Source organism: Netta rufina (assembly GCF_964035555.1).
Source record: "Netta rufina genome assembly, chromosome: 12".
NCBI lineage: Eukaryota > Metazoa > Chordata > Aves > Anseriformes > Anatidae > Netta > Netta rufina.
The window spans coordinates 6,962,937-6,990,360 of record NC_140135.1 but is presented as its reverse complement, the minus strand read 5'-3'; the positions used below and the strand labels follow the sequence as shown (position 1 = coordinate 6,990,360).

The 27,424-nt window shown below is 61.2% G+C and overlaps 1 protein-coding gene across 2 annotated transcripts; it reads left to right on the top strand.

Annotated features, from left to right (window-relative positions):
* Window positions 1–18,323: 18,323 nt before the first annotated feature.
* Window positions 18,324–27,170, top strand: TSC22D3 (TSC22 domain family member 3). Of its 2 annotated transcripts, none has more exons than XM_084294124.1 (3): window positions 18,324–18,935; window positions 25,588–25,639; window positions 26,114–27,170. In XM_084294124.1, the coding sequence occupies exons 1-3, from the start codon at window positions 18,613–18,615 to the stop codon at window positions 26,357–26,359; spliced, it is 621 nt and encodes a 206-aa protein (XP_084150250.1). In that variant the 5' UTR covers window positions 18,324–18,612; the 3' UTR covers window positions 26,360–27,170. The 2 variants fall into 2 exon arrangements, with proteins under 2 accessions (XP_084150250.1, XP_084150251.1); XM_084294125.1 differs by lacking the exon at window positions 18,324–18,935 and adding an exon at window positions 25,023–25,346.
* Window positions 27,171–27,424: the final 254 nt, after the last annotated feature.

Genomic DNA, 27,424 nt, shown 5'->3' with positions numbered 1-27,424 from the left:
GCCCTCAAGGAACTTCGTGGCTGACGTGAGAGCTGTGCCGTGCCGAGCGGGGAGGTGCTTTAGGGCTCACGTGCCTCGTTAGGAAACGACGGGCAAGAAGTTCTTGGTGATAAGGCACTTCCAAGAGCAGCCCGAGTCCTCAGCCAGGAGTGTGGGTGGGCATGGATTTGGCTTGCTCTAATTGCCTTCTTACCCTGCTGGCCCCCAGCACCGAGACGTTTGCTCTTTAATGAGGAGAATTCATTAAAGCATTAAAGTGGGTTCAGCAGCTAATTGCTGGGGAGAGCGCGATGAGTAAGGGGAGGCTCTTTCATCCTTGGGTAGAGGAGCAGTGCTTTGAAACTTCTTCCCCTTAATGAGGGGCACCCAAAGCACGCTGCTCGGGGCTCTGCAGCCATGCTGGGGATGTCGGGGTGCCCCCATCCTTCCCCAGGATGCCCATGCAGTGACAGGATGGGTGCCAGGGTACAGCTCCATGGTGGCTTCGACACATCCAGGTGTTCACTTGGTGGCCGTGGTGCACCCATGGCCCGGAGAGCTGCCTCCAGGCGACCTGGTGAGCCCAGATTCCTGGGCACAGGGATAGCATCTGCCAGCCACACGTGACTGCGAGCAGGAGGCACAAAAGCCACAAGCAAGAGGCACAAAAAACCCCATGCAAGTCCGCAGCATGCTTGCGACACGTCTGATGCTCCTGGGAAGCACGAGACCTACTCCACATACCGCTGCACATGGCCCGCATGTCGCAGCGCTTGATGCTTGGAGAACCCGAGGGCATCTGAGTCTTCAGACAATGCCCCAGGGCACCTTTGTCTGCACAGGTGCTCCTCGAACCTGTTCTCTAGGGCCTGCAGCGTGGCGATGTCCTGGCCGCCAGCCATTTGCTCCAGGGCTTCGTTGCTCTTGCATCACGCAGGTTTTCGTAACGCCTGACCTGAATCCCAGGCCTCCCGTTCCGAGTCCCACGGCCCTAACGAGGAGTGCTGCTGCCTCCTGGATGCATCTGAAGCCATCTCTTTTATCCCCGAGGTCACCAGGAGAGTGTGCTCGCCAGGAGGGTGAATTTTAGCAAAAGCTTGGCACCAAGCAGGTGCCACCCAACCACCCCTGCACACCAAAACCGTGCTGGTGACTCCCAGCACCAGTCCCCCGGCACTGAGCCCGCAGCAGCACAGAGGTGTCGTTGGTTTTGGTGCTTGCACAACCACATCGGGATAGTTTGGGCTCTGTGAGTACCCTCAGCTAAGGGCACAAGCTGGAAGCTTTGCTGGGCCCATGAGATGTCACCACCTGGATTTTCTCTCTCCACACGCCGGCTGGCATGCCAACGGGGACCAGCAGGCTGGGGAGGGACAGTGTCAGCTTCTCAGCAGCTGTGTTGAGCTCTCCCTGCTCGGCGGCACCCATCGCTGCCATGCTCCTATTTTTACTTCTCCCATTGTGATCCAGCACCAGATGTGGCTGTTCCGCTGCTGGCTCTGGACCAGCCCTGCCCTTCGTCTTGGTTCCTATCTGCTGACTTCTGCTTTACGTGCCCAATGATCCCTGCTGAGCTCTGCCAAAGCTTTTCAGTCCGCAGCAAACTCTGGACCTGAATCAGCTGTCCCCGATGTTCCCACCCTGCACGCTCGAGGCAACTTTTATTTGGAAGATGCCCCTGGAAGTGTGCTGGGGATCAGGCTGGGCCCTTCTGTTCTCCCATATCAGTAAGCTCCGCAGGATGCTCCGTGACACATGTTATTGATGTGACAGAGCTGGTCAATGCAGCCGCCACACAAGTGCACGAATTTATAAGTTGAAAAGCCTCAGGGGAGTTAAAAAAAAAAAAAGAACTTAGTACAAAATTATCCCTTAACATCTCCCTCCAGCCCCGCAGTCTCCCAGCAGCTCTGCTTTGCGCTGTGAACTAATAGCCGGGTGTTTTTCATCCTACAGCCGAAACAGTTTGGAGTCGGAGCATCATCAAAAAAGTGTCTGAAATAATTATGTCTGGGTCCGGCTCATCGTCCCCTCTGCCGTTGCTCGGTTATGAAACATTTTCTGTTCCAGCCGCCTGCTCTGCTCCACCAGCGAGCGCGGAGCTGGGCTTCGTGGGCTGCGTCCTGGGGAAGCAGCAGCTTAGCCAGGCTCGGGTGTCTGGCCGTGGCCAGGCCTCTCCTGAGTCACGCCAGAGATCACCCCGAGGTCATCTAGGATCTCGTCCCAACTCTGGGAAAAAATCCTTGTGGGATCTGGCCGCCCCACCAACACCTCCAGCACAAGGGAAACATTTTGCTTTGGCGATCTCGTTGGCTAAACTTTGCAATCACGCTTCACCGAACGTGCGGCTGGGGCCGGGGGCCTTCTGCCTGTCTCGTGCCCCTGCCCCGAGGCTTCTGCCACTTCCAGGCACCGGCGAGCCCGGGGGACGCAGCCCGATTTGGGGCTGGTCAATGCAGACCAAGCGTTAACCAGACCTCATTAACCAGACCCCGTCCAAGATTTCCAACGGCCAGGAGCAACCTCTGGTGGCGTTTATTAAGACCTCTCCAGCAATTAACCCCCCCTGCTTTTATTATTACTTTTTTTCACAGTTTATGCAGTCACTCTGTGAAAGTGGCAGAGGAGAGAAAAACAGGAAGAGAAGTTCCCAGCTTTTCCTTTTTTTTTTTTTTTTTTTCTTCCCCAAATTTTACCGATTCTGGGCACATGGCCAAAAAGTAATAAAAATCTGTTATGTTTAGAAACATATAAATAACAGCAGCTCGGTGTTGCAAGAGCTACAAATAAAGCGAGTTGGAAGTTCTTGGCTTTATTAACATCTGAAGGGGATAACGGGAGTTTTACGGTGTCTAATTGAATTAAACACAGTGCATTCCAATTTGGGGATATAAAATTTGCAATCATGAGGTATAATTAAATACCTTTCTGGCACTGCCGTTGTTTCTTTCTCTACAGGCTAAAAAAAAAAAAAAAAAAAAAAAAGCAGGTGTTTTGTGTTGTGTTTCTGTGTGTGTTTTTGTTTTGCTTCCTCCTGTCGCTGCAAGATGGGAATTCCTGCCCATCGCTAAAGGGGTGCAGCACGGGACAGGGCTGGTCGCGCCTCCGTGATGTGCAGCATCGCTGGGGTACACAAAGAAAAGGGTTCCCCAACCTGGCACCACTTGCCTGCTTTCTGGAGCACACCGAGCCTGCGTTCCCCCTCTGCTGCTGATTGGGAAAGGATCAGGCTTTTAATTGCGTCGAGTTTTTAATTGCACTGGAAATATCCTGTGGGGGATGAGAGGGAGTGGGGGGGGGTCCTCCCACAGCGGGTCGGTCCCGAAGGTTGCAAAGGTCTCACCGGGGGCTCTGAGCGCTCGGAAGGAGGCAGGTCTTTAGGGACAAAGGTAAAACCCTAATGCTAATGGCACCGTGCGCTGCGGGACTTGTAAGGAGATGTGCAGGATGGGACCGAGCCAGAGCTTGCTGAAGCTGGGGCTGTAAACACAGCAGGGGAGGAGGTGAAAGGGGTTATTTGGGGGGTTATTTGAAAGCAACGCTGGCACAAAAGCAAACGAGGCTGACCTTCGTGCTGCATGTGATGGGGAGGCCGGAGGCTTGCAGGAAACCAGGAGCAGAGATCAGGGCTGCACCTGGGCTGATGTGTATATCCTCTGGGAGCACAGCGTGGTTTTGGGGAGGACAAGGGGCTGTGGTGCCCTGGGTTGCTTTTCCCACCACTGCAACCACCACCAGCGGTGAGCAGGGGGGCTGAGGGGCACGTCGGGGGCTGCGTCTCCTCTCCTCTCCTCTCCTTCCACTGTCGGTGGTGCTGCTCCCAAACCTGCAAATGTACCGGGCTTCAACGCGAAAGGCTCTGAGTCTGAAAGGAAGCCAGCACGGAAAGATCGAATCTCTCACGCTTCCAGTGATGTCAGAAAAGTCTCTAATTAAAGAGATCTTCTCCTCTGCCCTGCTTTTCTGTTTGAATCCAGCTCCTTTGGAAATAAACAGACATCAAAGCCGAAGCGCAGCAACCCCGGCTCCGCCTCTGCTGTTCCCCCCATGCTATCTCACGGGGGTTTGCTGTCCCGTAAACCAGGCACGTGGAGACTGTGAGACATAGAGAGAGCATCGCTTGGACACTGAGCTGCAACCCGCACGCTCCTCCGCTGCCAAATGCCCCAGCTGGGAGGGAACCATGGGGAACGGAGATCCTGCCCACGGGGAGCGGTGGGGTGGTGATGGGATACTCCCAGTTGAGTTTATTCCATTTATTTATTCATTTTTGCGTGGCCCCTGAATCAGGAGGAATGCCGGAGGCCAGCAAAGTGGAGGCAGCATCTGGAAGCTGAATTTCCCCTCCGCTGGTGTTGCTGTTTTCTCACCGGTGCTTCCCCTCTGCTCAGACACGGGCGAGCTGGCTCCGTGGTTCCCTCAGGGCGCAGCAGCTGCTTACGACGTGCTGCCAGTCCTCAGGGTGGGAAGAAAAGAAAAAAAAAAGAAAAGAAAAAAAAAAAAAAAAAAAAAGGAAAAAAAAAAAGAAGAAATTGGTTTAATTTTAGCATCTTGTTTATGATCATGTTTCTGCTGACTCCGTTTAAATGGCCATTCTGGTAACGGTTCCCTTTTCCAAGGCAGACTCATTTTTCAAACCTAAATCCCGCTCAGCTCCCTTAAAAATTAAAGCTGTCAGAGACAGGCAGAAACCACGGCAGGGGCAGGAGTTTCCGAGGTCCCACCCTGGCCGCTCCCTCAGCACCCATCCATCACCAGGGAGGAAGGCAGCAGCGTACAGAGACAGGATCCCCAGTGTGCTCCTTAACCCAACCCCTCACCCCATGGCCAACAATCCCAGCTCTGCTCCACAGGGCTGTGTTGCAGTTAACTTTACGTTCACATTTAACACGGAGATCTGCAAACAAACCCTCGAATCCCAGAGCCATCACATCCAGCACGTCCTGTAGTTGCTGCTGCAGCCCTCAGGCCCTCCTCGCTTGCAGACCTGGCCACCTCTGGGTGCGTGTTGCCTCCTGCTGATGTGAGGATGCAGCAAACCAGAGCACAGAGAGGACCTGGGCTAGCAAAAACCTCCACCAATTTATTTATATATTAGGAGAACTGGGAGAAGCTGCAAAATCCTGCCCTTCCTCCCTGCCTCACCACGGTGTCCAAGCAGACAAGCTCTGATGTCAAAGCAAACTTCAAGTCCTTGGTTTGGAAAAACGAGCAAACCACCTGGATGTGGGTCTGGGCATCCAGCTGGGGTGGCCCTGCTGGTAAGGTGACCTCTGAGAGCTGCGGCTTCAAAGCCAGAGCATCCCCTCCGTGGGTAAATAAGACTTGTCCCCTCTCTGCCCTTGGTGACAGTGCCTTGAGCCTGGTTTTTAAACCTCGAAGGAGCTGCAATAATCCTATCATTTACAGAGCGAGTCCTGTTATTTGGGGAGCTGCAAGGATGTCATTTCTTTCCGTCTCAATACCCGTTGTTCTCCAGAAACGCTGCGCGTGACACGGCGCCGGGAGGAGAAGGGGTCCCAGAGGCCAAGCACTCGGCAAGCGGCTGGTTCAGGGATATTAAAGGCATTTTTCAGAGCAGAGGATCGCTGGTGAGGCCCTCGTGGCACGTTGTCTGCAGAAAAGCCGTGGAAGCTGCAGGACCCATGGGCTTGGCCGCAGCGGGGTCGGCGTCCCAGCGAGGAGCCCCGGGACTGCTCGTGTCCCCACATCGCTCCGGCTGACACCCAAGGGGCTGGTGCTGCCTGCTCCTCCTCCGCACGCCAGAATAAAGCTTGCCTAAGGGGACCTCAGGCTGCTGGCTGGAATCGAGTGCTTTTGATGTGTTCCAGTAATCCCCTCCAAACGGGGGCTGGGGAAGGGGAAGCAGCTCAAGCATCCGAGCGCCTGCAGAGCAGCCCCCTCCCATGCCCCCAGGGATGGCTTCGGATGGGATAAACACATTCAGGAGGCCAAACGCCCAGTATTGGGGGGATTACACGTAAACCCCGCAGGCAGCTGCCCTCTCTCGGCCCTTCTGCCTTGTGGCTGGGCCCACAAGCACTCACCCTGCTGCCCGTGCTCAAGGGGGGACAGGGGCCAGACCCCAGTGCCCAGGACAATCCCTGGTTCTCCCACTGCCTGGGTAAAAATAACTCCCCATCAAAGAAAGGAGGACAGACGTAGCTTGATCTCCAGACCATACAAAAGGGCCTGTCCTTGTCCATGCTGTTCAAATATTGCTGATGGTATTCACCTGCTTGATTCTGTATTGACGAGGTCTCCTCTTGGAGCTCAGCCCCACTATATAATTGCAGTTTTATAGACTCCCGGCGTGCCGTGGGACACGGCACGGGCAAACCTCAGACCAGACGCTTGCATGTCCCCGTGTTACTGTGCCTGTTGGTGACCCCGGATGATGGGTTGTCATGGTGCATGCACCAAAATGACCCCCAGATGGTTTGAGGTCTTTAAAAACCCCTGCAGCAAACAAGCCACGGTCTTGCAGGACAGCTTTGCTCTGGAAAATGCTGGGGCAAAAGCTCCAGCTCGTGGCATCTCTCTGCCTTAGCTGCAGCGATGCGTATGAAACTCTGGCTTGCACCAAGACACAAAATGTTGCCTTTTAGCCATGCAGCACATCAGCACGTTGCTCTGTGCTCTCCCACACGCATGGAATAAAAAGCGGAATGGGGCTGGGACGGGGCTGCGAGCACAGCCACCAGCTCAGCAGCCTCCGAGTTATCTGCTCCCGCTTTCCCGAGCTCTCCTCTCCTTGTGCTCCTTTCATCGCCAGGCAGAGGCATGCTCGGTGCTCGTGGACGATAAATCCCTGTCCAAGGAGGGATTAGGTGGCCGTCAATGCTATCTCGTGCTGCAGGAGGCTGCTCATTTCTCCGGGAACGGATGGCTGCCCACTTCCAACATCCAAACGTGCGGCGGCTGGGTTAATTTGACGGCTCCGGGCGGTGGCTGGGCTCTGCAGAGAGCAAGCACCAAGGCCGTGCCCCTCTGCAAAGAGCTGTGGGGCAGCACCCGCTGTGGGCAAGGGCTGGGGACAGAAGTTGGGCTTTCTGGGACTGGGGAGCCCCAAACTGGGCCCACTGCCCAGGCTTGGTCTCACCAATGTCCAAGGGAAGGGAGAGGAATCCATACAGGCGGCTTTAAAGCAGAAACCTCACACCGTAGGGGCTCCTCCATAAGGACTCCAGGCTTTGGCTGGATGAGAAATAAAAAGGAAAAAGCTTTTTCAGGGAAGTGGAAACTGGAAGGAGCTGACACAGCTCCGAGTGGGAGCTGGTGGGCGTAGCTGGGCTCGGGGCCTCATTTGGGATGGATGCGTCCAGGCTCGGTGCGCCTCCGGAAAGCCTGGAGGGAAATGGTGACAGCAGAGTAAATAACCAAGGGAAATCAGACTGCCTCTGGGGGAAAGTCCTGGGCTGTAATAATGATGGGGCTGATCCGGAGAAGTTAGCTAGGATTAGAGGAACTGCAAATTTAAGGTGGAAAATGACAGCAGGAGACGTCAGCTACCCTGCACAGATCTGACAGCTGCCCTGTCAGGAGAGACAGGCAGAGAGATGCAGAGGGAACGTTTGTGTTCCTGGACACAAATGATGATCCCTGAACAAACGTGTCTGAAACCCCCAAGAAAAGATGCTGTTCTGCTCTGGTGTTGGTCCCATTTCGGGAGGTGTCAGTGCTCTGCAGCAGGCCCCGCGGTGCAATTAGCTGCCCTGCTGCAGAGGCTGCACGCCAACAAATCAAGTGCACAGACAGTTCGTCTTCAGAATATCCCAAAAATATGTAAAAACGAGATGAGTTGTCACAAAATAATGAAAGAAACGGCATCAAAGAGAGGAAATCCACCCAAACCGAGTGGCGTTGGAACTGGGGGGACCGGCTGACGGCCAGGGGGCTGCAGGTGCTTGGGGCGGATGGAGGCACAGCGGGGGGGGCAGCGGTTTCTCCGTGCCCACCTTTCCTGCTGGAGGTGCTGGGGAGGCTCGAGCCTGCCTTGTGCAGCTCGGGGAGAGCAGTGGCACCCGCAGCTTGGGGCTGGAGGAGCCACGCTGGGGTCCTGGCTGGAGGTGGGACCCGGCTGCCAGACGCCTCCCTTGTCCCCCCACGGCCCCCTCTGCTCCCGTGTTCCTCATGAGAACGTGAAGGAGAGCAGCAGGCTTAGCCCCACATCACAACAGCTTTCCCTAATATTGAAATAAAATTAAAACAAACAAACAAACAAAAAAACGTTTCATGCTGTAATTACAAGTCATGAGAAGAATGCACACAGATACGCAGCACCCCAGTAAGCGCCTCTGGCAGCCAGGCCCCACTGAAACTCATCACGATAACGATCCCAGCAGCAATTAGAGATAAGGCTCGCCCTGCCAGCCCTCGCACCGTGGCCCCAGTTTGCTGGACGAGGCGTGCAGTGCTGTCCTCCAGCCACGGCCTCGCCGATACCATCCTGGCCTCCTCACCCAGCAGGTGCAGAAGTCCAGGTCCTAAGGCCAATTCAGAGGGTGTCTTGGCCATTTTCTGCTTTGTCAGGGGGAGTTGTTGGAGCTGGGCTGGTGCTTTGGGGCTTTGGGGTCTGTTTGGGACACGGCTGGGTGTGGAAAGGCCTCGTGCAGCAAGACCTTGAACTGGAAGGTGCTGGGGAGCTGGGCTCCGAGGGCTTCAGCCTCTGCTGGTTCTTGGTGACCTGGGGCACTGCTGGAGCTCTTTGAGAGGCCGTGGCCTGAAGCTGGTGCTGGGAAATATATTCTGGGATGAGAGGAAAGCCTGGGATGTCTCCTCACCTGGCACAAAGGAACATGCCCACGTTGCATGGTGCAAGCCCACGGCAGGGACGTGTGCCTGCAGGTTGCACCGATATGCACACAGGACCCCAGACATACATCGTGCCAGCTCCAGCTTCTCCCCTGCAGCCCACAGCTCCTTCCATCCGTGGTCCCAGTGTGCCAGACTGCAGGGCCAAGCGGGTCCCCAAGGATCTGGGCTGCCGGTTTCAGCTCTGCCTCCCGCTGCCTGTCCTCCCCCTGCATCCACGCCTACGCCCCATCTCACTGCTTCTTCCCTCTGACATTTGCATAGCGTGCATATTCATGAAAGATGTGCGTAATTAAATATTCATGCACACAGTCATTGAACTCGCAATTAATCTGAAAGTTGCAGTACTTCTTCGATTCCCCCGCCCTGCGAGGAGTCACGAGCTGGCTCTGGCTGCCAGGGGATGCTCGGGGCGGTGGATGCAGAGGGCTGAATCCAAGGAGGGGGGGGTCCAGCCATCCATACCCCTTTCCCCAGCCCATTTTGCCCAGATCCATGCTATTTTGCAAGAGGGAGCGCGACAAGAATTGCGAGCTACCCCTCCTGGCAGGGTGCAGGGTGACAGCTCCCACCCAACAACGTGGCTGTGGGTTTGCTCCACGCTGATTCCTGCCCCAAAACTCAGTGTGGGGACCCTCAGCGCTCAGCCCCTGCTTTGGCTGGTGCAAACCCCATCTAGGCCTGCAAAAGCATCTTCACGTGGTGCCAGATGAATGAGAGCAGAGGTGGGAAGGGGTGGCTGAGTTTTGGCCAGGGCCGTGGAGGCAGCAGGGACCACAGTGCGCGGTTCCATCTGTCCTTCCCGGCTGGGCACCCTGGCTTTGGGGAGTCAGGGCACCACAAGCACGGTGGCACAGCACGAATGGGGCACCCAGGAGCTCCTGCTCAGCTTCACATCCTCATCTCTCCATCAGGAACCAGGCCAGCACCAGCTCCAGGACCTGCTTCTTTAACCTCTGAGACAGGTTGAGGTGTGGCACCTCTGGAGCCAGACCCCACAGAGATATGTCCATGCAGGAAAAAGTCACACATGCCCTGCACGGGGCTCAGGATCTGCTGTCCCACTGCAGCTGGAAGAGGCACTGCTCAGCCACAGGGCCACAGGTTTGGCTGAGGCTGGGTGCTGATGGGATGGGCTGACACCGAGGGGGTGGGTTGGAGAGACCCTGGGGACAGCGCATGGGCTGGCATGGCCCTAGGTGGCACGGTGGGACACAGCTGCCTGGCATCCCGGGAGATGGAGGCAGGGAAACGGTGCCCTGGGGACAGCCTGGTGACCCTGGGAGGTACCAGAGCCAGCTGCCAAGGGGAGAGATGCCAAGGGGAGGTGGTGTGCTCGCACAGCCTGGTGCTCTTCCCGATGGACCCGTGGGTGAGTCTCCACTGTCACTGCAGAAATGGGATTGGCCCCTTCTCTGGTGCATGGCGGGGCCGCACATTTGCTCCCGGAGCCTGTAAGCATTTCAAACCCACACGTCCTGCTGCTGGACTGCTCACCCTGCCCAGAAGGGTGCTGAGATCCCAGCGGGGTAAGCGAGGTGCTACCCGGTGTGTGCCACCGAGGGAAGGGCACGGCGATGTCCTGCCCAGTGTCAATGCCAGGTGTCCAGGCACCTCCACGCCGTCTGGAGAGCAAGGACACCCAAAAGAGGGGTGCTCAGCCTTCAGCAGAGCCGTGCCGTGCTGTGCCGTGCTGTGCTGTGCAGGAGGAAGGATGCTGCCTGGTTTCAGCAGGGGACACACGGGGCTCCAGCTGGTGGCACACAGGTCCAGCATCACCAAAGCTGGTTTGGGGACCGCAGCACTGGCTATCCCAGACAGCAAACATCTGTTAAAACCATCAGAAATGTCTGCTGAAGCTTTCTTTAGTGATTCCCACCATCTGGGGAGTCTGGGCAGGGACAGAGACCTTCAGGGCTGTTACAGTCAACCAGAGCAGAAGCTGCCTTGAAAACACAACCAGAGTAATCCAGAGCATTTGTTCACCTAAAAAACCTTCCAAGCAACATTCTCATCCTCTGCCAGCCTTTTCAGCCTGTCACTTTTCCCTTCTCAAGTAGGTTTTGAAGTCCATCTTCTTTGAAAACCCCTTGTTCAAAGCAGGAGGAGATGCTTGGCAGGGCTGTATTTTGGCAGCTCAGCAGCACTGGCTGCGGATTGAAGCTCAGGTAAGCACGGCCGAGAGGGAGCGAGGTGCTCCAGCATCACTCGCTTAAAATCAGCCACTCTGCTGGGTTTTAAACCAGCGTTGGTGGAGGAGACCTTTGAGGAAGAGCCCTGCACAGAGCTGAGGGTAGCTCGGCCAAACAGATAGCTGGCCACCGTGCTGGTGGGCTCACACCCCAGTTGATTTATCAACTGATAAGAGGCTGTTTATTTGCATTCCCTCATTCGGGAATGCAAATAAACCTGCTGCCAGAGAAGGCTGAAGGCCAGGAAGTCCGAGGCTGAGCTTTCTTCCTCCTCCTTGCAGGAGCATCCTCCCCTGGCTCCAGACGCGGTGCCTGCTGCCCCGATCTGCTCCACGTTCCTTCCTCGTGGGGCTGGGAAGCTCGTGGCTGCTCAGGGCGGGTGAAATCACGGCGCTGTTTGCTGGAGGATTCTCGCTGCTCTCTCACAGGCTCTGTCAATGTTGACCCAACGCCGGTGGATGCAAGGTAACGCTCCGGGAAATCTCTGTAAATACCAGCGAGGCTCCGTGAGCACAAAAAACAGGCCTGCTTGTGCTCAGAGAGAGGCAAACCAAAGAGGATGGTGCGAATCCCAGCCCTCCCCGGTGATGCAGAGGGAAACTGAGGTGCAGGAAAGGTCTGGCCCTATGAAGGAAACCTTGCTGCCAGCCACCCCCAGCGCCTTGGTCCCCCTCCTCCTGCTGGACCTCAGCACGATTTTCTTTCAGCCGGAGCACACCCAGCTTACAGCACGACAAAGCTGCTCTTGCGGGTGTTTGGGCACTTTCAGACTTACTGCGGCTTATAAATATATATTTATTATTAATTTTATTCCCTTTCTGGTGCCAGGGTGCACAGGATAAATCGCCGCCGCGCTGCGATAAAGGGTCCAGGAGCCAATCTTCAGCTTTGCCTGAGATTTATGCCCCTTTAAAAACAAATATCCTGACAAAGAGAGAGATTTCCTGGCACAGAGCAGCTCTGTTTAATTAGAGAGGTGATTCATGTTTTCAATCACGGTTTAATACCGAGCCCTTTGCAGTCAGCAGCAAAGCAGGAGCCTGCAGGTCTACCAGGCTCCTGAAAGCAAACCCACCTCGGGTTGCCCCTCACCACCAGGGGCCAGCCCTGGCCACCAGGCTCGGCTCCGTCCCCCTGTGGTCCTCCTGAGGTGGGACCAGCATCGCCCCAGGGCTGGGCAGCTGCTGCTGGAGAGGCACAGCCAAGCTTCGGTGAGCCCAGCTGGAGGATGGGAGTCTCGTGCCACCACTGGAAACCAAAGCTTTGGCCCTAATTCTGCTCCAAAGTGGGGGCAAAAGGTCCGTTTTGGGGAAAAACAACTGAGGAACGGGGACAGCGTGGTGGAGCAGCTCCTGCTTCTGGTGGCCGTGGGTCCAGCTGGTGTGGGACCAGCACTAGGAGCCCAACCCGGCATCACCCCTGTCCCCGCACCCTGCTGAGCATCTCGACAGAGGGGTGGGAGCGAGCCTTGGGGTGGGAGCTGGAGCAAGCCCCCAGCCCCACAGATGATGACTGGCAGCGTGCAGACACCGCAACTGCCTGGGCAGCTTCTGAGAGCCGGCGGACGCCCTGCACGCTGCGCTCCCGACCATCCCATCCCGGGCATCAATTCAGAAATAAAGCAGACGCGGCCAAGGCCCATAAAATTAATTAGCTCTCACTTGAAATTAAGCATCTCCAATGGCTGTTTCATGGAGATTTAATTAAAAGTCTGAAAGTTATGCTGTAAGCAGGAGCTGCAGCTGAGCCGGAGGGGATGGGGCGGAGGCACAGGGCTGGAAGCCGGCACCACGTCCCCAGCCGTGGCTGTGTGTGCCACTGCGTAATGGGAGGGCACGAGCTGCTGTCTCCTGTCCCCGACTGCGTGGCCCTGGCCACCCTCTCTCAGCTCCAGAGGATGTGAGCTGGCGGCTCCCCCAGCTCACAGGAGGCTCCTTCTGCCCCCTGGGATTTGCCCCTGAGACAAAACCCAGCAAAGGGATGTGGGCTGGGGGCAGAAATCCCCTCGAAGTCTGCCTGGGGGCTCCAGGCAAAGCCCAAACCACTGCCAGGCTCCCCCTGTATGACACAGGCTTGATGCTGAAGCCATCGCTCCTAACGTTCCTCCCAGGAGAGCGCCCGTGCTGGCGTCTTATTTTTCCCTGACACACTAATTTCTGGAGAAGGACGAGGAGCTCGAATCTGAATAAGGAGGCTTTGATGGAAAAGCATCCAGCCTCGCTTGCTGCCTCCTGATGCTCCAGCCTGCTCCACGGGCGAGCTCCCCGTTGCTCCCCACCTTTCTACACCCCTCTGTGCTGCCTCTGCGGTCCCATCCCGGCTGCATGCATCAGACAGACCCAATGGGTGTCGTTAAGTGTGAGTTACATAATGGCTAATTTATCTTAATTATATAAAGCCTATAACCACCCTGTATTTTATCTCATTCATAAACAATTTATGCCACTTTTTTTTTTTCCTTTTTTTTTTTTATTTTTCCCTTCCATGCCCCGGCCTTGTGAACCCTCTCCATGCCCCCCCCTCCCCGCAGCATGGCCCCAGCTTATTTTTGCAGGGGAAAAAATTAATTAGCATCGTGCTAGTGACACGCTGGTGTCCCTGCTTCTCCATCAGCGTTTCAGGGGCGTTCGTCAATCTGGGGGTCGGGGGGGTGCGAAACGCCCGGCATGGGGCCAAGGCGCTTTGCTGTCCCCCCGCGCAAAGGCACGGAAGCCGTTTTGCTGCGGATCCCTACAAATTCACCAGGTTTTCGGTGCAGGGGCTTGGTGGGAGGGGGGGGGTGACACCGCTGTCTCAGCGCTGGGGACTTGCTGCCACCCGGTGGCTGCCGCGGGCAGAGCTGGAGCCCGGCACCGGGGCCCCCGCGCGTGGGCGAGCGGCTGGGCGACCACGGGAACGCGTGTGCACGAGGGTCCTCCCGTGTCCCCCGTGTCCCCTCATCACTTCGGGGTGTCATCTGGAGCCACACGTCCCCGCTGGGTGCTCTGCATGCCTTAGCCCACCCCCGGGGTGCCCACAGTTTGGGCAGCCTCTGTCTCCATCCTCTGACCACGAGCAAGCTCGGCAAGAAGGAGGCTTTGTCAGGTTTTTGGTAAATTAAAGTATCTCCCATAAATCAGCAAGGGGAGGGAAGAAGCTGTCCCGTAACTGTGGGAGCTTCCCGGGGAAGGGAAGCGCTTTGCAGGGATTTAATCACTCGAGGGTTCTCAGGGGGCTGGGTGTGGGGTGGGTCTTCCCCAGGACCCGTGGCCCAAGGGTCTGGTGCTGGGATGGCCCAGGCAGGGTGTGCAGGACCTCACCTGGACCCCCCACAAGCGGCCTCCGCCCAGCCCAGGCTCAGAGCAGCGGGAAAGGTAGGTGTAAGACACAAGAAGGTACCTGGGTAGGGTGGAACACCCAAAAGCCATCCAGGTGAGGCTCAGAAAATGAGGACCTGCTTGGGACCCTGCCAGGTTTAAACGGGACAGCCCCAGGGTGCATGTGGGCCACCCCAGGGATAACGCCTCCGTGGCCCTCCATGCTCTCACCTCGTGATGTGCAAGAGACAAGCCAGCAGCACCAGGGTTGTGGTGGCACCAGCAAGGGGACTCGTTTGGAGCTGGCACCTCCTGGGGTGGCACCTGGCTCACAGGGCACCGGGCGTGACAGTCTCCAGCCCTGGAGGGCCTGGGGTGATTTCCCCGTGCAGAGGAGCACATCCTGCCCCGAGGAGCCAAGGTGAGGGCAAGTGGCTGCTGCACCAGGTTCCCCTGGTGGCCCCAAGAGATCCACCAGCAGCCACAGGGATGCCCGGACCCACACCTTGTCTGCATCGTTCATGTCAGGGCTGTGCAATCCCTGTTGGGGTGCTGGGACTGCAAACGAGGGGGTGCTTGCAGGGCAAGGGTGTGCAACGAAGAGTCTTGCACCATCTCCTGCTTTGCATCGAGATGTTGGGTTATGCTACGAGAGAGGATGGGCCTTGGTCGTCCTCCAGCAGCAGATATGAGGAAAAGCGACAGCGTTTTGGGGGCCATCCCTTAGGTCATTGCAGAGCCGTGCGTTACAAACCCACTTTGGTCCTTCTATCTAGACAGGGTCTTTCCCTCTGAAAGGGCTGGAAAGACGGATTTCCAGCCAAAAGCATCGCTCACGATTCAAAATGCTCAAAGCTGGAGCTTATTGCCATGGGGAAGCAGCCTGCGGATCCCTGAGGAGAGGAGTGAATGTCTTGGTGACTGCGCGTACGCTCTCCCAAATGCCACCAGGAATAAGACGTCCTGCTACCTGCCGCCAGTGCCAAAACCGACCGCAGAGCAGAGGAGCCCTGCAGAGAGGAGGGGACGAGGAGGGGAAGCGTTCGCCCACGTGCAAGGGAGCAGGGTGGGCGCCCACGTTCCCCTCCCACCCGCTGTGCCGTGCTCCACTCCGGGGAGCTGGGGATGCTGCCACCACCCTGTGGCCCCGCCGCGTCCCCTCCCACCCCACAGCACGCGTGACGAGGCATCACCCGCACCCCATGCCCTGCTCCCCACCGCCTCCCTGCTGTCCCATGTCCCCTTCCTTCCGCCAGCCAGCTGGAGAGGCTTCCAGAGCCGGCAGCTCGGTGTGCCACCTTGGGTTCGTGCAGTCTGGAGCAGGCGGAGAGGGGGACGCGGTGACACTCCTGACGCACGGGGACATCAGCAGGAGGCAGGGTGGGGGTGGCCAGACCCCCCGTGCATGGCGCGAGGCAAGAGGCACGGGCTGGAAATTAAGGCAGAGGAGCTAATGAGCGAGAAGAGGGGAGCACGGCAGAGGGGGGCATCTCCTGCAGGGTGGCTTGTCGCCTCCGCTCCTTCTCGGTGGCACCCCGGGAAGTGTTTAGCACTGCAGCATAATGCCTCTAATCGCAGCCACGGCACTCACACCCCCGGCACAGGTGTTTCTTCCTCATCAGAGCAACGTGAAGCCCATTCCGTGCAGCAAAACCCCCTGAAAACCCCTCAAAACCCGGCCAGCGTGGCTGCATCCCTGCTCAGCCTGCACCTGGAGAGCTGAATGTCAGCGTGCGTCGGAGCCGAACGCGTGCAGCGAGGTGGCCGATGGCCTCCTGAGCCACAAACGCCCTCCTTGAGGGCATCAGAGCGGGACGGATGGCGCATGGAGACCCACGTGCGCCGAGGAGCTGCTGGGCCGGGGCCTGTCAGGGCATTTTAGGTGGTTTGCTGGAGCGTTACACGCGGAGGAAAACATCCGCGGCTGGCGGCGGGCTGCGTGACTCACCGCCGCCCGGTTATGCAAGCAGAGCAGCTGCGGGGCGAGCGGGTGCCCCGGAAAAAAGCCACCCGGTTTTGGGGCAACACACAGGGCCTTGGGGGGAGCACAGATTCCCTCTGCCTTGGTGGGGGGGGGGGGGGCAGGGGAGGTGAGCCGGGCTGGGAACGGCTGAGAAAGCTCCCCAAAAGCTTGGCAAAGGGGAAGGTTTTGTAGGGGTGGGGGAGGAGTGTTCTCTTTTTCTCCTTCCCCTGGGAAGCCCCGGTGCCTGCTGCCTTCAGGGGAACTCCACAGGAGCCCCCAGGCCGGCGGGGGACACCCACAGCCCCTCTCCTCTCCCAGCAGCGAGAGCTCCCCACGGCCCCGTGAGAGGGGAAAGGGCCGAGCTGGCTTGGAGAGCACCGGGGGGGCGCACGGAGCCACCTCCCCTCCGTGCCCGGTGCTCGGTGCCAACCCCTCCGGGTCTCTCTCCCGTGCCCGGAGCCCCGCCGCCGGGCGATGCCCTTCTCCCTGCGCCCACGGGATGGCAGCAGCCTCCCGCGGCTCCTGCTGGGCACCCACGGCCACGCGTGGGGCTTCCCCGAGCCTTTTTTTCGGAGCCGGGGGCGTGGGGAGAAGAAAGCCGGGGCCTCGGCGGCCGCTCGCAGGGCTGCGTAGCCGCGGTAGCCGCGCGCCTTCCCCGCTTACGGATGGGCTGGGAAGTGCTTCACCCTCATGTGATGCGAGCGCGTCTTCCTCCTCGCCAAATAGGGAACAGAAATGTTTATCCAACACTTCTGCCTCCCTCCCCTCCAGCCGCAGCAGCGGCCCCGTTAGCATCCCGTGCTCTGCCGCCGGGGCCGCCGCTTGCCCCGCTGCTGCTCCGGGTGCTGGTGCCCCGCCGGCCGGATTTTGACCTGCGCTATCTCGCCTTATCGCTCCCGTGCACTTCAGCCCCTCTGCTTGTTCCCTCGATCGATCCCGTCGCAATGCCTACGTGCGGGCATCCTCCCCGCTGCCCTCCCTTCCCCTCCTGCCTGCTGCGGGCTCCTTGGCCCAAAGCTGCTCCAGCAGCTCCCGGAGCCCTCTCCGGATGCGTGCGGGGAGGGTGACAGCAGCCAGCCCTGGGCGTGTGGTCCCCAACTGGGACCTCAGTGCCCCCCCTACCCCTCCCAGCATCCCAGGGCAGCCGTCCCCACATCTCCACCGGTCTTGTCCCCTGTCCCATCACCATCAGGACAGCATGACATGCTCCAGCCTGCAGCTCGCCGTGGGAGATGCTCCCACCGGGGTGCCAGAGCACCAGGGAAGTCACTTCTCCTCCCCTCTGCTGAAATTTCCTTTTCCCATTGCCTGCCCCTGGTGCCCCACAGGCAAACGAACCCTTCTGCCCACCTCCCTCGTGCACTGTCCTCCCGTGCCTCTTTCTGCCTCTGGAGCCGAGGGTTTCCAGCTGCAGCAGTGCTGCTGGGTCACTCCAGGCTTTTCTGTCACCCGGGGGCTTTCCTTCTCCATTTTCTTCTCCAGAGCCACATGGGGCTTTGCCCAAAGCCTCGGGGGCTGATGGCCACACTGGCCACACTCCATCCCATGAGACGCAGAGCAGGGGTGGCAGAGCCATGGGTGCCTGTGGGGTGGTGCCCCAGGGGGTGACAGGGTGGTCGGTGCCCGGGGGGGGCAGCGGGCTGCGTCCTGAGGGTGGGGGGGCAGTGGGCAAGCAGGTGCCGGTGGGTGCCAGCAGGGTGGTGCCCCACGGGGTGCAGCGGCAGCGGGTCCCCGCGCCATATCACGTCCCCAGTGAGTCAGCGGGTGCCAGTGGGGTGGCGTCCCGTGGGGTGGAGTGGCACGGGGCGGTGGGGGGGGGGACGACACCGGCTTCCTAGTGCCACCGTGGGTCCCCAGCGGGTCACCCAGTGGGTGCCGGCGGGGAGGTGCCCCACGGGGCGCAGCGGCAGCGGGGTGCCAGCGGCTCCGGGTGTCACCGCGTGTCCCCAGCGCCTACCGGCGGGGCTCCCCCCCCCAGGGGAGGGCTGGCAGCGGCCTCGGGCGGGGCGGTGCCGGGGCTGGCAGCGGCGGGTGCCGGCGGGGCGGGCTCCCGCGGGGCGGCCCGGGGTGGGGCGGCGGCGGCGGCGGCGGCGGCAGCGGCTGCGGGGCGGGGAGCGGAGGCGGCGGCGGCCGGGCGCTCGGGGCCGCCGTTACCAATCAGCACCGGGAGGAGCGGAGCGGGACCGGGAGCCGGGAGCCGGGAGCCGGGAGCGGGGCCGGGGCCGTGGCCGGGGCCGGGCGGGCGGCTGGCTGTGCGCGGCGCTCGGTACCGGGCGCGTCCTGCCGCCGCTCGCCCTCCGCGCGGCCCCGGGAGCGGCCCGGTGGCGGCGGCGTTGGAGGCGGCGTTGGAGGCGCGCAGGGGCGCGGGATGTCCTCGTCGCCCGGCGAGGAGTGCCGGTCGCCCGTGGGGCTGGACTGCTGCAGCTGCTGCCTGGACTTGGCCAACCGGAGCGGGCCGGAGGAGGGGGCCGGGGGCGAGAACAACAACCCGGGCAGCCCCACCGTCAGCAGCTTCCGGCAGCTGCAGGAGCAGCTGGTCCGCAAGAACCTCAACACCGACAAGCTGAGCTCCATCATGCGCCAGGACTCGCTGGAGCCCGTGGTGCGGGACCCCTGCTACCTCTTCAACCAGGGCATCTGCAACAGGAACATCGACCAGACCCTGCTCTCCATCCTGCTGCTCTTCCACAGGTGGGTGCCGCCGGCGGGGACGCGTTGGGGTGGCAGGGTGCAGGTGTGTCCCGCGGCTGGTGGTGCCCGGCGTGTGGCCCCTGGCTGCGTGCCATGGTCCCCAGCCCCGTGGTCGTCCCCCTGGCTCCGTCATTCCCGTGCAGACGCTGCCAGCAGGGCCGTGGGCAGCCGTCCTGCGAGGACAGGGGCAGCTGCTGCTCAGAGGCTGTGCCACCTCCGGAGCCACCTCTGGAGTTAGTAAGAAGATGATGTGGGGGGGAGCCCAGGAGCCCCGCTGCCAGGTCCTGCTCCTTCAGCAGCTTCCCTCACAGTAAACACAGCGGGGACAGGTTTGGCCTGGGTGGCGTTTCCCATCACCCAAGCCATGGGGCTGGTACAATGCCCGTGGGCTGGGGATTTACACCCCCAAAGGCTGGGCAAGGGGCACCCAGAGCTACTTCAGGCATCTCCCCAAAATGCTGGTGGCCGCCTGGGTCTGGTGCTGCACCCGTGGCACCTGTGTGACCAGCGGGGCACACGCACTGCCTCACCCCACGTAGGGTCCCTGCTCCTTCTGAGCCACCCTCGGCTCCTCTGGCACTTGCATAACACGGGGCCCATGCTCAGGTGGGAAAGGAGGGGCTGGGCTGCCCGCCAAAGCACCCGGCTGCACAGCGAAGCAGCCTGGGCGGGAGGGAAATTGGGGCGAGAAGCAGAGATTTCCCTTGGTGGCGTGATGCTGCAGCCAGCTGGCACCACGGGCAGGGGAGGGAGGCGAGACCATCCCCAGCGCACGCTGCGAGGGCTGGGGATCGGAGCCAAGCGGCCGGGTGCTCCCCCGGGGAAGGCAGAGGCAGTGCCCGTGGGCACGGTCTGCCCGCTTTGGGGCCAGTCCCTGCTGGGGCAGGACCCTGGTGAGCACCAGTTTGCTCTGCCGAGGTGGAGAGCAAGCGCAGGTGCTTGGGGAGCAGGGTTCCTCCCCACTGGTGTACATCGGTGCCCCACGCTGCCCGACCCCGTCCCCTGTGCCCTGCCGGTGCCATGTCCCGGGGGCTGCGCTCGGTGCCGTTCGCAGGCAGTTGTGTGCCCACACCTCCGCTCGCTGCTGTTTTGCTCCAGCCTGAACTTTCTCCTCCTGGGGAATGCGCCAAGATACCCAAGAGGTGATAGCACACGGGGCGGGGGATTGTGGGTGCCGGAGGAACACCCCGATAACATGCCCGATAAGGGCACCCTCGCTGCTGGCACCAGGGAACTCGAACAGGTTGGTGGCCCTTGTTGTGACCGATGTGCTCCTGCACTGGCATGGGAGGAGGAGGTCGCGTGGGTGCTTGCACTCACGCGGGGCCAAAGCCCGTGCTGGAGTCAGCACCATGCTGGGCGGCTTGGCCAACCTGCATTCAGCATTCCCAGCCTGTTTCGGGGGTTTTCCCCCAGGTTGCGTGGTCCTTGTGGGGCTCTCCGTGCTCTTTGCTCACTGCCGGGACACAGGAGGCAGGGATGCTCCAGCCCTCTGCTCCTGCATGCAGAGGCTCCTGCAAGAACCCCGGAGGGCACACGTTCAGAAAGGGCTTCCCCGTCCCGTGCCACCTTCCCCTGGTCCCGGGCAAGAAAATCAGAAAGAGCCAGGGCCGGGCAGGCGGCAGAGACTCAGGCAGGAACCTTGCAGCCCCCGCTTTCCAAGCACGGGGTCAGGCTGGCGAGCAGGAGGCGCGCGGGGTGGCATCTGCGGCACGGCACCGCTTGTTCCCGTCCGTCTGGCGTCCCTTGGCAGCAGCGATGCCACGGCCCAAAGGGCAGCCCCGGGGAGCGCATTCCTGCCCGGCGAGTGGGTTGGAGCAACAAGGAGGCATTGAGGCAGCGGGAGCGGGCACGGGCGTGAGAGAGGGGTGGGCGTGGGATGGCGCTGCCCGGAGAGGTGGCCACGGGAGCATCCCCAGCCCACCAGGACAAAGCTGCCTGTGCCTTTCCTACGAGGCTGTGGCTGAGGGGGGTCACCGGGGTCTCAGCATCACAGCCTCACACGAGTGGGAAGCAAATAGACCCCATTTGCAGAGTGCAGCGGGTGCCCCGCTGGTTTTGGGGTGCACGACCAGGTGCACGTGGGCGAGGGCCACGGAGGCGTGGAGGCTGCAGCCAGCCCCGAAGCCATGCTCCGCCGATGAGCACCGAGTTATATTTATCCGGGCACTGCACATCGCTGGCTTCGGGACAGGAGTTTGTCACCCTCCGTCTGCGTTTATATCTGTCAGGAGGGGGGGCTGCAGAATGGCTCTGGGGCATTATGGGGAGCACAGGGTCCTGAAGATCAAGTCCAGCCTGGCGGCTCCTGTGGGGATGGCAGCGCTATGGGACAGGTTGGGATTAGGGTTGGGGTTGGGTTAGGGTTGGGTTTAGGGTCAGGGTCAGGGTTAGGAATGGGTTTAAGGTTTGGGTGAGGGTTAGGGTTACGATTGGGGATAGCACTGGGGTTAAGGTTTGTTTTAGGGTGTGTGTTACGGTTGTTGTTAGGGTTGGGATTAAGGGTGGGGTTGGATTTAGGGTTGGGTTTAAGAGCTAGGGTTAGGATTGGATTTGCGGCTAGGGTTAGGGTGTAGGGCTAGGGTTAGGTTTAGGTTTAGGATTAAGGTTAGGATTAGGATTAAGGTTAGGATTAGGGTTACGGTCAGGATTAGGGTTAAGGTTAGGGTTAGGGTTAGGGTTAAGGTTAAGGGTTAGGGTTAATGTTAGGGTTAGGTTTAAAGTGAGTGTTAGGACGAGGGTTAGGGTTGGGGTTAGGATTGGAGCTGGGTTTACGGTTGGGTTTAGGGTTAGGGTTAGGGTCAGGGTATGGCCTCGGGCTGTCCCCAGGTGGTGGCACGTGCCCGCGCGCAGCTGGTGGCCAAGGCTGGGCCCGTGGGGGACGGCAGCAGTCGCAGCTACAGGTCCTGCTTGCGGCCCCTTTGCGTTCGCCCTATTATTGTTTGGAAATGTCAGCGAGGGCAGGGTTTCAGCGACGCGGCCTGGCTCCGAAATGCCCGGGATGCTTCGCAAAGGCCAGGCGGGGTATTAATAACAGGCTCCGCCGAAGCTGCACAGCTCCAGCACCCGTCCTTGCCTGACCTCCTCGGGGGCGGCTGGTGGCGCTCGGCTCCTCTCCTGCTCCCGACCCCACCACCCGGCGTCTGTCCGGGCTTCTCGCGTCCGTCTGTCCGGCTTTGGGGGCTGCCAAAGCTCCCCCAGCGCCCAGCGTCCCCCACAGCGAGCGCCAAGCCCGGGTGGCACCCCTGAGAGGAGAAGCTGAAGGACTCCGGGGTTTCCTTGGGCGCTGGGAAGAGGTTGCCCCGGGTGCTGCTGTGCGGCTTCCCAGCTCCCGTCCGCTCATTATTATAATGAGCTGCCTCCCAATTAGCAAGCTGGGCACTCCTCTAACGGGCCCTGCAGCGTCACGGCCACGTCCTCTCCGTCCCTGCTTCCCCCAAACCGGACGGGATGCTACCGGGGTGCGCTGGGGGGGTGGGCTCCGGGAGGAAGAAAGGGGGCCCGGTGACAAAGTTGGAGAAAGAAAGGAAAATTGCAGCTCTCAGCAGGCCGGCGCTGGGGTGTGCGCTCGCACGCCAGCGCGCAGAGAACTGGGAGTACGGCCAAGTACCTTTATCAGAGGAAGCAGGCCGCCCAACAGCTGGACGGGGGAGCCTGCCAGGGCCCCCCCCCGCGCCCTCCTCAGCCTCCCCCAGCCCCACGGGTCCGGGGAGACCCCCCAGTGCCACCGTCCTCATAGGGTGGTGGGTGGGAGAGGTTCTCCTCCAGCTGTCCACACTGCAAACCCTCGCCGGGTGTTTGCAAGGACTGCAATCGCCGTCCCACGGCTCCAGGGTGCCGTGGGCTGGGGTCTAGCAAAGCCCCCAGCAGCACCTCAGAGCTTGCACGCCTACAGGTGCACCCCGGGGGGGTTGTTCTCTGCTCTGTGGCCACTCCTGCCCTGCCTGGGGACATCTGTGAGCCCTCCGAGGTCCTCAGGATGAGGAAACCAGAGGTGACCGACTGGCTCAGCACGACACTGGGGATTTGGGGCTGTGAAAGGCAGGGTTTTCTTCGCTGCGTGTTTGCAAGCAGTGGCTTTTCCTCTCCCCCCTGCCCCCCCTCTCCTCTCTGACCCTTTGAGCCGGAGGTCTGGCTGTGCTGGGCAGCTCTGGCTCGGTGCCTTTCCCATATTGCTGCTCTCCAGCCTCTCCGAGGCCCGGCTATAAACATTTCCCACGCCTCAGCCCCTCGGAAGGGCCTTCCTCCCATTGAACCGAGTCCTTGGAAGAGGGCAAGCCAGCCAGGAGCGCTGCCACGGAGCAGCGGGAAGGGCCTGGGGGCCGGGGGAGAGCGGAGGCTGAGGCCGGAGGGCTGCTGCGAGCAGCACTCGCCGTGCAACGTGCCTGCAGGACGGGGTAGCGTGCGCGCAGCAGGGGCGTGCTCGCGGGGCATGCGCGCACAAGCGTGTGCATGCATGTGCGTGCGTGCAACTCTGTGCAAGGTGCACGCACGTGGGCTGCCAAGCGCACACGTGTGCGTGCCACAGATGCATGTGCTAGGCTTGCGTGCGTGTGCGTGTGTGTGTACATGGCACGCAGGTGTGGGGGGGGCACGCGTGGGCTGCAAGCTGTGCCTGTGCCCGTGTGCGTGTTGCATCCTTCCCAGATGGGAGCCATCCGGAGCGATCCGTGGGGGCTTCCCTCGGCGCTGCGGTGCTGGGGGCAGCCCAGATTTTCCCGATTCACCTGGGAGGGGTGCCCCAAAGCAGCCAAGCACCCACGGCACCGGGGCTGGGTGGGCACCCACCACGGGAGGGCCCCGGCACGGTGCCACCAAGCGCGTCCTGCCCCGCGCAGCGGCGTCCCAGGGGCTGTCACACAGAGCGCCTTTCACCCGCCCGCTCCCCAGCTCAGGGTGGCACGCTGGCCCCTGAAAGGGACAATTGAGCACGGCTGAGGTCACCCCCACCCCCCCCAGCGTCTGTACCCCGTGCCCGCGTCCCCTCCCCGCAGCCTGAGGACGCTGCCAGCATCCCTCGGACATCGCTGCCAGCGCCAGGGCGCAGAGGGGCCGGAGAGGGGCATGGCCATCCCCCCGCCGTACTCCCCCAGCCTCTTCAGGAGGAGGGACCGGTGAGTGGGGTGCTGGGGGGGGTGCACAGTGCCTTCCTGGGGGTTTTGCGTGGGTCAGGGTGCTGCCGTCACGGGGCAGTGCACGTCACCTACCCGGAGGGACACGGGGGGCCCTGCGTGTGTCCCCTCCTGCGTGTGTCCCCTCCATCAGGCCGGGGCACGGTTTGCGTCCGTCCTTGGGGCACCGACCCCAGATGCGGGTTTTTGGGGTGCTCCACAGCATCAAGGCTCAGCTCCGGGAGGGGGGGGTCTCTTGCACCGGGGGAACGCGGTGGGAACGGGGCTTGCACACGCGTGTGCGCACGCAGGATGCTGCCGGCTGCATCCACACACGCACCCCGAGGACCCCCCAACCTCCCCTCTAGGACGCAGCTCCGGGGGTCCCAAAGCTCGGGACACGGGGGGGGCACCGATACGGGGCCAGGGCCGGCTCCGGCCCCGCTGCAGCCCCGATCCCGGCCGCGGGGGGGCGGCTCCCCCCCCCCCAGGCGCGGCCCCGCCGTGCCGGGTTATGCAAGGCCGGGGCGGGGCCGCTGCTGGCCCCGGGCTTGTTTTGCGCCCCGGGGTTTGTTTTGCACTCGGGGGTTGTTTTGCACTCCCGTTTCTGTTGTGTTTGTGGTGGTGGATTAATTTTTTTTTTTTTTATGGTGTTTTGATTTTTTTTTTCTCCCCAGTCCGGTTTTGTTTTGCTCGGCGTTTTTGTTTGGGGTTTGCCCTCCCGTTTTGGGTTTGCTCTCCATTTAGCTTTGCCCCTTTCCCCCTGCGCACCCCCTTTCCTCTTTGCGCACCCCTTTTCCTCTTTGCGCACCCCTTTTCTCTTGGCGCACCCATCGCAGCCCCTTTTTCTTCTGCACCACGGCCCCCCCCGGGCCCTGACCCCCCAATAAGGGTCGCCCCCCCCTCACCCCCCCATCCACCCCCCCCGTGCAGGTCGCGGGGTGCAGCACCGGGTGGGGAGGGGACGCGGTGTACCGGGGGGGGGGACGCGTTGTACCGGGGCAGCCCCGCGCGTTACCGGGCGTTACCGGGAGCGGCGCTGCGGGGCTGGGGGCGGCCCCCCCCGCCGACCCCGCCCGCCGCCTATATAACCGGGGGGGCGGCGGCAGGAGCTCGCAGTGCGCCCCGGCCCCTCCGTTCGTTGCGTTCGCTCCTCGCCGCCGCCGTTCCCCGCAGCCATGAGCACCGGCGTGTACCAGTCCCCCATGGAGGTGGCTGTGTACCAGCTCCACAACTTCTCCATCTCCTTCTTCTCCTCTCTGCTGGGGGGGGACGTGGTCTCCGTGAAGCTGGACAACAGGTAGGGGCAGGCCTGGGGAATGGGAATGGGAACGGGGGTGGGGGGGGGGGAGCCCGTGCGTTGCCCCCCTCCGCCCCCTTCCATCCTCAAGCGTTGCCCCTCCGGTGAAGGGGGAGCCTGGGGCACTGCCCCCCGTGAAATGTGGGGGCTCTGTTGGATGCCCAGTGAAGGGGGGGTGCACCCTGGTGTTTGGATCCGTGGGGGCTCGCTGCTAACGCCCTCCCTCTCCGCTCTCTTCCAGCGCCTCCGGAGCCAGCGTGGTGGCCATCGACAACAAGATTGAGCAGGCAATGGTGAGCCGCAGCCCTCCGTCACCACCGGGAGGGGTGCGGGGGGGGGTCCCCGTTCTGTGGGTGGGTGTCTCCCCCTGGAGCTGGGGGTCCCCCCCGCTCCCCAGCCTGTTGCTGGGCAGAGCAGCTCCTTTGTCTGCCTGCTGCAGCTGGCAGAGCTCATTGGCTCCGGCTGCGCCGCAGTGCGCAGGGAAAAAAGGGGGGGGGGATGGATGGGGGACATGGGAAGGACCCTCCGGGGGTGTGTGGGGGACAAGCCGCGTCCCCCGGCTGCTGGGGACTTGCAGCCTGCCGGCCTCCCCATGGGGAGGGGGGTGATGGGTGCGGGTGCCTCTGGAGGTGGGGAGATGGGGACCCTGGGCTGGGGGGCATCGGGGTGCAGGGGGTGAGGTGGGGGGGATGTGGGGTGGGGAAAAGTCCTGGGAAGCCACCCCCCAGGGCATGGCCGTGACGGGTCCCGCTCCTTCCCCCTTGCAGGACCTTGTGAAAAACCATCTGATGTATGCGGTGCGGGAGGAGGTGGAGGTGCTGAAGGAGCAAATCAAGGAACTGTTGGAGAAAAACTCCCAGCTGGAGCGCGAGAACAGCCTCCTGAAGACCCTGGCCAGCCCCGAGCAGCTGGAGAAGTTCCAGTCGCGGCTCCCCGCCGAGGTGCTGTGCCCGCAGGAGCAGAGCCCTGGGGCGGCCCCCCCGGCCCCGCAGGCGGGGGGCTCTGCGGTGTAAGGTGGCTCTGTCCTCGGGGTGGGCAGAGCCACGGAACTCTTTCTACTTCCATCTCCTGCAAAAAAAAACCAAACAAACAACCAAGAACCTAAAAACCACAAAGCCGTTTTTCCGCCTCGCGCGGAGGACTGCCGGAGCCCGGCGCTGAGCCGTGCCCCCCGGGCAGAGCCAGCGGCCGCCTCCCCCGTGAGGATGCTCGACCGCCGGGGAGGTGCTGGCAGCAGCTGACCTCGCCGAAATCTGGGTGCCCCGCGGCCCCAGGGTGGGACCCCGCCGTTGGAAGGAGCGCGCCCCGAGCCCCGTGCCTTTGCTGCGCTGTTTTTGTTTTTCTTTTGTTGTTGTTTTTTTGGGGGGTTTTGGGGAGGGAGGCAGCCGAAACCTGACTCTCGAGCAGCACGGGCAGTTGTGGTTGCACGCACGTCGGCGTGGGGATTACGAGGAAAAAAGGAGGAGAAAGAAGAAGAAGAAAAAAGCTTGTTTTACTAGTTCAGAGTCTTCTGTAGCCGTATCTATGTGCAAACATGAGCAGCACCCGCGATGCTGCGGGTGCTCGGGGCCAGCCGTGCCCTTCTCTGTACAGCTGGGGGATGTGAGCGGAGACTGGAACGACAAGCGGCTGTAACTGGGTGAACTGGGCGGCCCAAAGGAGGGAACGGCAGCGATGGGGGGGCTGCGCTCCTGCCTGCGCCCCCCGGGGCTCGCCGGCTTCCCAGGTGACGGGACGTCCCTGCGGACGTCAGACAGTTGGAGCGGTGACACGGTTGTGTAAATTTTATTAGAAAAGGCAATAAACTCTACTTTTTTACAGAAATGCCTCCCCCACCTCTGTGTACGTAGCTGGGGAGGGGGGCGCTGGGTGGGATGGGGCTGGAGTTCCCTGGGTGCTGCCAACCTGCTGGGCTTTGTGGTGCTGCTGCTTGCTGGCTCCCCAGCAGAGAACCAGGTCTTGTTCCCTTCATTTGGGGTCTTGTTCCCTTCATTTGGGGTCTTGTTCCCTTCATTTGGGGATCAGCCTCCCTGGCTGGGCTGAAATGGGATTTTGGAGAGGAGAGCATCCTATGGAAA

Excerpts from the sequence above, each read along its gene's own strand:
- TSC22D3 (XM_084294124.1), top strand. The coding sequence starts at position 18,613 with ATGTCCTCGTCGCCCGGCGAGGAGTGCCGGTCGCCCGTGGGGCTGGAC. Across the intron at positions 18,936-25,587 it reads ATCCTGCTGCTCTTCCACAG|CGCCTCCGGAGCCAGCGTGG; the intron begins GTGGGTGCCGCC and ends GCTCTCTTCCAG. Across the intron at positions 25,640-26,113 it reads ACAAGATTGAGCAGGCAATG|GACCTTGTGAAAAACCATCT; the intron begins GTGAGCCGCAGC and ends TCCCCCTTGCAG.